Source organism: Rhinoderma darwinii, chromosome 3 (genome assembly GCF_050947455.1).
Source record: "Rhinoderma darwinii isolate aRhiDar2 chromosome 3, aRhiDar2.hap1, whole genome shotgun sequence".
Taxonomy (NCBI): domain Eukaryota; kingdom Metazoa; phylum Chordata; class Amphibia; order Anura; family Rhinodermatidae; genus Rhinoderma; species Rhinoderma darwinii.
Genome location: NC_134689.1, coordinates 67,354,057 through 67,366,174, shown reverse-complemented (window position 1 = coordinate 67,366,174; position 12,118 = coordinate 67,354,057). Strand labels below are relative to the sequence as shown.

The window sequence follows — 12,118 nt, the reverse complement described above, 5'->3', positions numbered from 1 at the left end:
CTCGTCGCTCGACCGCTCCTCCTGCAGACTTGCTCCTCTCTGGCTGCATGTGCTGTGTACAGCGTCAGAGAGGAGGAGGAGTGTTTCAGACGTTCGGCATGTCTGCTATGTGTGTCTGCATGGCCCCTCCCCCCGGTCCAGTCCGTCCCAGGCTGAAAATGCCGCCCCCCAATTTGGGTAGGTGGTGCCGCCTGAGGCTGTCGGCTCACCTGGCCTCATGGCAGGTGCAGCACTGATTGCCGTAATCGGGAGACATTGCTTTAAAAATTTTAGGGTGCATTTTCTTTATTATTCCTTGTAAATATTAAACATTTCTATGTTTTCTCCGAAAAAAAGTAGATTTTCATTTTTACAGACTAATTCTAATAAATTTAGCGAAAAACCTGTGTTGTCAAAATGCTAACTATACCCCTAGATAAATTCCGTGAGGGGTGTAGTTTCCAAAATGGAGTAACTTTTGGGGTGTTTCCACTGTTTTGGCACCACAAAACCTCTTCAAAAAGGCGGCCCAAAATCCACTGGGTGCTCCTTTGCCTGTGTTTCAGTCCATTACTACACTAGGGCCACATGTTGAATATTTCTAAAAACTGCAGAATCTGGGCAATAAATATTGAGTTGCATTTCTCTGGTAAAACTTTCTGTGTTACAAAAAAAAAATGTAATAAAAATGAATTTTGGCAAAAAAAAAAAATTTGTAAATTTCACCTCTACTTTGCTTTAATTCCTGTGAAACGCCTAAAGGGTTAAAACACTTTGTGAATGCTGATTCGAATACCTTGAAGGGTGCCGTTTTCAAAATGTGGTGACTTCTGGGGATTTTCTAATATATAAAGCCCTCAAAGCCACTTCAGAACTGAACTGGTCCCTGAAAAAATGGCCTTTGAAATTTTCTTTAAAATATGAGAAATTGCTGCTAAAGTTCTAAGCCTTGTAACGTCCTAGAAAAATAAAAGGACGTTCAAAAAACAATGCAAACATAAAGTAGACATATGGGACATGTTAACTAGTAACTATTTTGTGTGGTATTACTATCTGTTTTACAAGCAGATACGTTTAGATTTAGAAAAATGCTAATTTTTGCACATTTTTTCTACATTTTGGTGTTTTTCAGAAATAAATACCAAAATTATCGACAAAATCTCAGAATCGCTTGGATAGGTAAGGCTGGGTTCACACGTGGCGGAATTTCACTTAAATTCCGCTGCGGACACTCCGCAGCGTTAATCCGCAGCGGAGCCGTTTGTCCATTGACTTTCACTTTAATTTAGCAGTGTTCGTTTAGACGATGCGTAAAATTCCGCTGCGGAGCATAGGCTGCGGAGCGGAATTTGGTGTCCGCAGCATGCTCTGTCTGTTGCGGAGCAGTGGCGGACTCATGGCGGAATTTCTCCATTGACTTCAATGGAGATTCTAATTTCCGCAATGAAGTCCGCAGCTGTCATGCACATGTTATGTGTGCTGCGGATGCGTCTTGCTTTTTTAACTTGACATTTCTTCATTCTGGCTGGACCTATGTATTTCTAGGTCTACAGCCAGACTGAGGAAGTCAATGGGGCTCCCGTAATGACGGGAGCGTTGCTAGGAGACGTCTGTAAATAGTCACTGTCCGGGGTGCTGAAAGAGTTAAGCGATCGGCAGTAACTGTTTCTGCACCCTGGACAGTGACTACCGATCACAATATACAGCAACCTGTCAAAAAAATAGAAGTTCATACTTACCGAGAACTCCCTGCTTCTGTCTCCAGTCCGGCCTCTCAGGCTGACGTTTCAGTCTAAGTGACGGCTGCAGCCAATCACAGGCCAAGCACAGGCTGCAGCGGTCACATGGACTGCCGCGTCATCCAGGGAGGTCGGGCTGGATGCCGAAAGAGGGACGCGTCACCAAGACAACGGCCGGTAAGTATGAAATTCTTTTACTTTCACTAGGGAAAGTGCTGTCCCTTCTCTCTATCCTGCACTGATAGGGAGAAGGGAAGCACTTTTCCCGCAGTCCGCAGCAACTAGTCCGCATCAATTTTCTGCACATTTTGTGCAGATCCGCAGCAGAATCTGCAACGCAGATTCTGTGCGGCATTGATGCGGACAGTTGCGGAGGAAATCCGCCACGTGTGGTCATGCCCTAAAAGCATTCTAACGTTATTACCACATAAATTAACACGTCAGATTTGGAAAAATCGGCTGTGTCCTGAAGGCCAAAACAGGCTGGGTCCTGAAGGGGTTAGGCATCAAGTGTTTTTTACTGCGTTTTTTATGGATGTTTTCTGAGCTGTTTTTCTATTGAATCAATGAAAAACGGCTCTAAAAATGGTTCAAGAAGTGACATGCACTCCCTTTTTACAGGGCGTTTTTTTTACGTTTAAAAAAAGCCCCGTGGGAACGGAACGCCATTCTTCCCATTGAAATCAATGGGCAGATGTTTGGAGGCGTTCAGCCCCCTGAAGTTTTAGCCGTTTTTCGGGGCGTTTACGGCCCGAAAAACGGCTGAGAATAGGTCTTGTGAACATACCCTGAACGTACCCTTAGGCTATGTTCACACGCTTAAAAAAAAACAACTGAAAATACGGAGGCATGACCTAGCAGATGCCTGTCCGTTTTAAACGGACAGCCAGTAATACACTGCAATACAAAAGTATTGCAGTGTATTATAATAGCGATAGGAGAATCGCATATTAAAGTCCCCTAGTGGGACTAGTAAAAAAGTAAAAAAAAAGTTTAATAAAGTTAATTAAAAAAAAATGTGGAAAAAAAATTGAAAAACCCAGCTTTTCCCCTTACAAAATGCTTTACTATTAAAAAAATAAAGTTAAAAAGAAACACATATTTGGTATCGCCGCGTCCGTAACGACCCCGACTATAAATCTATTACATTATTTAACCCGCATGGTGAACGCCGTAAAAAAATGTAATAAAAAACGATGAAAAAATTGCTGTTTTCTGTGAATCCTGACTTTAAAAAAATGTGATAAAAAGTGATCAAAAAGTCGCATCTACTCCAAAATGGTACCAATAAAAACTACAAGTCTTCATACAACCGCATCGGCGAAAAAATAAAAACGTTACGGCTCTTCAAATATGGAGACACAAAAACAAATAATTTTGAAAAAAAAAGCGTTTTTACTGTGTAAAAGTAGTAAAACATACAAAAACTATACAAATTTGGTATCGTTGCAATCGTAACAACCCGCTGAATAAAGTTATTGTGTTATTTATATCACACGGTAAATGGCGTAGATTTAAGATGCGAAAAAGAGTGGCAAAATTTCAGATTTTTTTCTATTCCCCCCCCAAAAAAAAGTTAAAAAAAGTTAATTAATAAATAATATGTCCCCCAAAATGGTGCTATTAAAAAACACAACTTGTCCCGCAAAAAACAAGACCTTATACAGCTATGTCGACGCAAAAATAAAAAGGTTATAGCTCTTGGAATGCGACGATTCAAAAACGTAAAAAATAGCTTGGTCATTAAGGTCTAAAATAGGCTGGTCATTAAGGGGTTAAAATAGGCTGGTCAATATTATTACTACTACTACAACAACAACAACAACAACAACACTATTATTAGACTACTGTGATATATAACTTGATATTATACTTCTAAATTATATTACTAGTTGATATTATTATAATATATCATAGTATTAGTTGCAATTATTGTGATACTTTTGTTCTTTATTATTTCACTTCATTATTAATTATTAACCTAATATAGTAAAATGTTGTTAATTTTTATACTGCAATATCTTACAAATGTTTAGGATCATACTACTATACAATACTATGCAGTAGTAAACATTTGTATATTAATAAATAATAATGATAATACCAACAACAATAACCAATAGCAGTACAATTTTAAAAAAAGTAGGTTTTAACCCGCTAGTGACCGCCAATACACCTTTTCACAACGGCCACTAATGGGCTTTATTCTGATGCATATGCCTTTTCACAGCGCTGCATCAGGATAAATAAACAGAGCAGGGAGCCATTAAATCTCCCTGCTCTCAGCTGAGGACTGAGGGCTGGGGGCATCCCTGTTCGAACATGTGAGATCGATATAAGTATCGTTCTCACCCGATTAACCCTTCAGATGCAGCGCTCAATAGCGAGCGCCGCATCTGAGTGGTTTTGGAGAGAGGGAGGGAGCTCCCTCTCATACCACTGACACCCGGCGATAAGATCGCCGAGTGTCTGTGTCTCCGATGGCAGCCGGGGGCCTAATAAAGGCCCCCAGGTCTGCCTGTAGTGAATGCCTGCTAGGTCATGCCAGAGGCAAGGCCTAGCAGATGCCTGTCCGTTTTAAACGGACAGAAAGTAATAAACTGCAATACAAAAGTATTGTAGTGTATTATAAAAGCAATCGGATGATCGCATATCAAAGTCCCCTAGTGGGACTAGTTAAAAAGTGAAAAAAAGTTTTATAAAGGTAATTAATAAACAATTGTAAAAAAAAATGCAAAACCCACTTTTTCCCCTTAAAAACTGCTTTACTATTTAAAAAAAACAAGATTAAGCAAAAAAAGTTACACATATTTAGTATCTCCACGTCCGTAACGACCCTGACTGTAAAGATATTACATTATTTAACCCGCACGATGAACGCCGTAAAGAATAAAATAAAAAAACAATGGAAAAATTACTGTTTTCTGTGAATCCTGACTTTAAAAAAATGTGATAAAAAGGGATCAAAAAGTCGCATCTACTCCAAAATGGTACCGATAAAAACTACAAGTCTTCCCGCAAAAAAAAAAACCCTCATACAACTGCATCGGCGAAAAAAGAAAAAAGTTATGGCTCTTCAAATATGGAGACAAAATCTAATATTTTTTAAAAAAAAGCGTTTTTATTGTGTAAAAGTACTAAAACACAAATGTGGTATCGTTGAAATCGTAACAACTCGCTGAATAAAGTTATTGTGTTATTTATACCACACGGTAAACGGCGTAGATTTAGGATGCAAAAAAGTGTGGTGAAATTTCTGTGTTTTTTCTATTTCCCCCCCAAATAAAGTTAATAAAAATTAATCAATAAATAATATGTACCCCAAAATAGTGCTATTAAAAAATGCAACTTGTGCGGCAAAAAACAAGACCTTATACAGCCATGTCTACGCAAAAATGAAAAAGTTATAGCTCTTGGAATGCGACGATGGAAAAACTTAAAAAAAATACCTAGAGGCTCTGTCACCAGATTTTGCAACCACTTTCTGCTATTGCAGCAGATAGTCGCTGCAATGTAGATTACAGTAACGTTTTTATTTAAAAAAAACGAGCATTTTTGGCCAAGTTATGACCATTTTTGTATTTATGCAAATGAGGCATGCAAAAGTACAAATGGGCGTGTTTACAGTAAAAGTACAACTGGGCGTGTATTATGTGTGTTACAACTGGGCGTGTATTATGTGCGTACATCGGGGCGTGTTTACTTCTTTTACTAGCTGGGCGTTCTGACGAGAAGTATCATCCACTTCTCTTCAGAACGCCCAGCTTCTGGCAGTGCACGGACACAGCGTGTTCTCGAGAGATCACGCTGTGACGTCACTCACTTCCTGCCCCAGGTCCTGCATCGTGTCGGCCACATCGGCTACAGTTGATTCTGCAGCAGCATCAGCGTTTGCAGGTAAGTAGCTACATCCACTTACCTGCAAACGCTGATGCTGCTGCAGAATCAACTGTAGCCTCTGGTGCCGATGTGTCCTCGCTCGTCCGACACGATGCAGGACCTGTGAGTGACGAGACAGCGTGATCTCTCGAGAACACGGCTGTGTCTGCACTGCCAGAAGCTGGGCGTTGTGTAGAGAAGTGGATGATACTTCTCTTGTCAGAACGCCCAGCTAGTAAAAGAAGTAAACACGCCCAGATGTAACACACATAATACACGCCCAGTTGGACTTTTACTTTAAACACGCCCAGTTGGACTTTAGCAAGCCTCATTTGCATAAATACAAAAACGGTCATAACTTGGCCAAAATTGCTCGTTTTTTAAAAATAAAAACGTTACTCTTATCTACATTGCAGCGCCTATCTGCTGCAATAGCAGATAGGGGTTGCAAAATCTGGTGACAGAGCCTCTTTAAGGTTTAAAATAGGCTGGTCATTAATTAATTGTACTTCTATTGGTTATTGTTGTTGTTGCTGTTATTGTTTATTATTATTATTTGTATTACTGGTTATTCTTATATTACAAAATAATATAACTGTTGATTCTATCTTAATGATTATTATTAAGAAATAATATTATTAATATCATTATTATAATTATTTTTATTATTAATAATAATAATAAACTACTCTATTATATTACTTACTGATAATTATTGTATTAATATGTTATAAAACTGATTATTGCTGTTGTTATTACACATAATTTCTGGTTGGGTTCTACTACTACTATATTATTCTAGAGGGTTTTTTTTTGTTTCTTTTTTTTATTATACTGCCCTATTATACTACTAGTATATTATTGTGGGTTATGAAACTATAGAGTCGTTTACCGGACGTGGTTGCAGCGTGAGCTGGAGGAAAGTCTGTAGGACAATGCAAGCCTCAGGGCACATTCACACGTGACGGAATTGCTGTGGAATTCCGCTGCGGACAGTCCGCAGTTGAATTCTCCAGCAGCCATTTTTTACATTTGTTTCTATACATTTTGAGGAAAGTTAGTTCAGACGTTGCAGAAAATAACTGAAATCAGACTGCGGTGCAGAATTTTCCCCCCGCAGCATGCACTGTCTATTGTGGAGAAGAAGCGAAATATCACTGCGGATTTCAGCCTTTGCAATAAAAAAACTGAAATCTGTGGCAAGTCCGCTGTGATTTTTGCAATGTCTGAATTACCTGTCAAATATGCAAATGTTGATGCAGATTCGTTGCGTAATTGCCCCAAATCTGCACCAACATTTGCAGCGGAAAAATTCCGCCACGTCTGAACGTGCCCTCATACACATTTTTTCGTTAAAAAAAACTGTTGCTCAAACAAATGTTGGCATAAAGCAAAGGCTTAGCCGTGCCCCTTGTTTTAAAACTGTTAGTAAGTGAGGTAAAATATAGAGTAATATGTAGCAAATATGGCGTCTGAACTGTCATATTTCCTGACAGATTTGCTTCATTTTTAACTCATAAGACGTGTGATACATGGCCTCTACCATATTCACACTACTTCAATATATTCATTATACTACTGACTATGATTATACTATTACCATATTATACTACTGTTTCTTATTATGCTACTGTATTATATTGCTGGATATTATTACACCACTATATTACTGTTATTATCACCCTACTATATTTAACTACCGGTTATGGTTACAATACTATATTATACTAATGACTATGATCATATACTACTATTACTATTACTGCTACTACTACATGATACTAATAGTTATGTTTCTACTACATTATAAAATGATATGACGTTTCTCTTACACTACTGGATATTATTTATAATACAATATACTACTATGTTAATACTATTATTATTATTATTATTATTATTATTATTATTATTATTATGTTGATGTTAGATTTAATTAACAAAAACTAAGAATGAATGCATCGTGCTTTTGTCCGTCGAACGTAGACATCCGTCATTAAAACAGACGCATACGAGTGCAGTCACACGCGGCAGATTTTGCTGCACAAATTTTTTCGACTGATAATCAGTTCCATTCATCTGAATTGAGTTGTTTCAGCAGCAGGTATATGGATTCAAAGGAATGGAACAGATTTTCAGTGGCAGAAAATGTTTGCAACAAAATCTGCTGCATGTAAATCCACCCTAGGAAAACATGGGATGAGTTCTGGCAAATATGCTGGAACGCCAGATTAGACCAGTGTTGTCTAGAATTTTTTTTCTTGGAAAGACCTACACAATATCCTTTGAGAACTAGGATTTTAGTCATTGCAGTATGCCCTGTTTTTTTTTATAGATATGGTTAGAGCATTTTCTGTGTTTCCAATGCATTGTACTGTAATGTGCTTAATATAAATATTACAATAACATTAATCATTATTATTATTGTTGTTGTTATTATTAGTAGTAGTATTGTACCTAAATATCTGATAGTGAGCAATATAAATGGGTTCTGTATTTCAGCCTCACTGATACATAATTCCTATTCCGATAGTGATTCATCACACAAGCGACATATCTATATATTACTGTTACAATTAAGTGTTGTATAGGTAACATCTGGCCCTTATGTCTATTGCACAATTAAATATCGGCCGGGTCTCACCTCCACTTAGTTCTGCGGTTCTGGAACCAGGTCTTCACCTGCGCGTCGGTCATCTTAAGGGACTTGGCCAGGGCAGCGCGCTCAGCGGAGGCGAGGTATTTCTGGCGATGGAAGCGCTTCTCCAGCTCACAGATCTGCACCCGGGAGAACGACGTGCGCGGTTTCTTGCGCTTGGGAGGTGTCCGGTTTTGGTATGGATGCCCGATCCTGCGAGTCACCGTGAAGGGAGTGAGAGCTGCGGCTGCTGCCAGGAAACATAAGAAGAAGGTGAGATCCCTGAACTCAGCAGCAATAAGTAACATAACTTGCGCCTGCTATCTAGGAAAAGCTCAGGATGTGTCCTGACCGGTATACACCTGATGTAGCTAGCTTTCCCAGACGTGTTCACGCGTGTGCTTCTCTATAAAACGTCTGTTTTTGTCAAAAAAAGAAAAATACATAGCATTTAATGGATTACTTTTATTTCCATGAATGCAAACTGAGGCAAAAATACACTAGTTGCTAACTTTGTATCACTAGATCCGACCCCAAATCAAATTTAAAATAACACAAAACGAAATAAAGCACGTTATCTAGAAAAATAAATAAATTAATTAAAAAAAAGCTAATTCAGAGAGCGGAATTTATACATACAGTTTAGATCTTTTGCAAAACAAACACAAAAAAAATAAACAAACAGATGCCATTTAGGTACGCGTTTCATTCCTACAGAATTAAATAGGACCTGTGGGTAAAGGATTTCGTTCATGCATTGTAGTGCCAAATTATGAGTAAATGTGAAACTGTTAAAACACATCAGTGTGAACCCAGTCGTGTACCGTAGTCCAATACAATTACATATTGAATAATTATACTAGCTGCACATTTTTATTTATCGATTCATCTGATAACACATATTTTTGTGCGCTAAGAATTCATAGACATGAGGCAAAAATAGATAGATAGATAGATAGATAGATAGATAGATAGATAGATAGATAGATAGATAGATAGATAGATAGATAGATAGATAGATAAAAATACACGAGAAAGACATATACATATATGTTATACGTAGAAGGTGGAAGTAAAAAGCAGCACTTCGTGACTGTATAGGTTGGTGCTATGCGAACCTGACCTTAATCCAAAACGGTCCTATAGACATGTGAAGAAATGATCGCAGCACTCCAATAGGTTGATGGCAAACAAAAATGTGGTTTATTGTTCCATGTTTCAAATGATAAGCTATGTTTCATTCCTCTCACAGGACCTTTTTCAAGTTTGAACCCACATTTTTGTTTGACATCAACCTATTGGAGTGTTGCGATCATTTCTTCACATACATATGTGTGCGTGTGTGCGCGTGTGTGTGTGTGTGTGTGTGTGTATACATATATATGTGTGTGTGTGTGTGTGTGTGTGTGTGTATATATATATATATATATATGTGTGTGTGTGTGTGTGTGTGTGTGTGTGTATATATATATATATACACATATATATACATATATGTACATATATAATTTTATATATATATATATATATATATATATATATATATATATATATACATATATACACACACACACACACACTCACATATTAGGCCATTCGCTCGTCACCGGGGGATGAATCAATTCCCCCTTTTTTTTAAATAGAGGAAAGCAAAGAACGCAGTAACAGCACCAGGACTTCAAGATAGATGAAAACGGGGTGGATTTATTCACCTCAAAACAGCGACGTTTCGGTTCAACAGGAACCTTTCTCAAGCCTTCTGGCTTCGCTGTTTTGAGGTGAATAAATCCACCCTGTTGTCATCTATCTCAAAGTCCTGGTGCCGTTACTGCGTTCTATGCTTTCTTTTATTTATATATATATATATATATATATATATATATATATATCACTTTTTGACTGCTGCCTGTATTTTGGAAAAATATATACCTTGGGAGACTGTGGCCGTATCCCCCTAGCGGGCGTGCACCCTCACTTTTATGGGACTTGGACTGTGCGGTTGACATTTTTTGTGTATATATTTTTCCAAAATACAGGCAGCAGTCAAAAAGTTGTAGCTTTGTAGTTGGAATAAAGCACCTTTTCTAATTTTGCTACAACTTTTTGACTGCTGCCTGTTTTTTGGAAAGAAAAAAAAATTTAAAAATTTAAATATATACATATATATATATATATATATATATATATATATATATATATATATATATATATATATATATATATATATATATATATATATATATACAATTCACTGCCCTTCTCTTAAGCTGGGCATTGCCTTTTATCATTACATTCACATATACACATGCGCTACAGAGAGGAAAGTTGTAAATTGAGAATGGACATATTTAGTACTATCGTGAAATATAGTATGTGAATATATTTTCCTCAGAATCGGAGCTCCCGTCCGGCGTGTGTCGGGGGTTTACCTATATTGAGGCCCAGGTATAGAAAGTGTGCAGAACAGAGATGGGTGGGACTTTTACACAAGTTCGTTATGCCCAAAGGATAAAGCAGGGCCATCTGCTCTTCACAAAATTCAAAATTTCCTGCAGGTAGGATGAGGTGTTCGTTGTCCGTTTCCATTACATATAAGAGAGGACTGTAGTGGGCATTGCCTACAGCCTGGGCCTGAGCTGAGTCTTTGCACAATGTGTATTTGTATTGCGGGGTTTTCTAATAAGGACGTTTTCCTCCTTAATATCACAGAACATTCAGTCCTATGGAATGATTCCACCCAGGGAAATAAAAAAGGTTTTCCTGAAATTCCAGATCCCTCCCCAGTGTGATTTGTCCTTACCTGAAAATCTTTCTTTAACAAACCTTCTGCTGCTTTCCATCCAGGGGAAGTTAAGGCTGCCAAGGCCATGCACAGTTGGCATGGCTGGGATAGCACTCGATATGGGAGGTGGGACTGCACCAGGGATGGGTCGATGAGCTGGCACCCTGATTACTCCAGCTGGAGCTAAACTCAGATTTACACTGTAAGATCCCGATTCTTCAAACGCTGCTCTGATGCCAGGGAAAGAAGCAGGTAGGGAGGAATAGGGGGCAATTGAGCGGCTCACTGGACTGCCCAGGTAACTCGTGTTCTCCGAGGATCTGGTAGCCGACTGCGAGGAGTTCTCCTGGTCAGAATTATTTAGGATTTGATCAATCCCAAAGCTGATGGGTTCATGCTGCTGCTGTTGCGGGGTCTGTGTGTTTGTGGCCTGATCCATCCTCTATCAATAACACAATTATCTAGCGCTCTTCTACCAAGGCTGCAACTCTTTACAGCACACCCATATACGTCCGTGCGGCTGGCACAGTGAAAATTTGCCAAGCTGCTCCTGCTTCATAGATTCGGTGTCATCACTTTGAACCAAACATCGAGTTCCTGCTTGTAATGCAATTCCTGACGCACTGATTGGTGAACGAGAACGAGCCTCTGTCCGACGATTGGCTCCTTGCTTTTTCCGGCCGGTAATTCATGTTCTAAGATGACATCATTTTACCAAACGAACGATAGGTCAAATTTATTAGCTAAAATAATAGGTGGCGGATATTCCAATAGTGTCTAAAATATAACACAATGCGTCGCATAGATTTACCACGAACGATTTAATCAAAGCATAATTCAGTACATGACGCAATTCGATCCTTATGCAAACGAACTGATGGTTTATTTTTACATTGTGATTCTTTTCTGTGTATATTCATTGTGATCATAGCAGAATTCTTAATCTGTTGATCTATATTTAAAGAAGACCTGCAGGTTATTATTATATTTGGCAGTATTTTATTTTTCACTTTGTTACTTTATTATACACACGCACGGACACTTACGTGTCTGTATCTCCTCTCTATGTGTACAGTCTCTTTTTTACTGCACACAAATATG

General features: G+C 38.4%; 1 protein-coding gene across 1 annotated transcript in view; it reads right to left on the bottom strand.

Annotated features, from left to right (window-relative positions):
• Positions 1–11,456, bottom strand: part of TLX3 (T cell leukemia homeobox 3) — a 37,479-nt gene extending 26,023 nt beyond the window's left edge. The window contains exons 1-2 of the mRNA XM_075859966.1: positions 11,036–11,456; positions 8,242–8,485 (exon numbers count right to left, since the gene is read on the bottom strand). Of these exons, the coding sequence (XP_075716081.1) occupies positions 8,242–8,485; positions 11,036–11,456 (665 nt within the window). The remainder of the gene's footprint in view (positions 1–8,241; positions 8,486–11,035) is intronic.
• Positions 11,457–12,118: the final 662 nt, after the last annotated feature.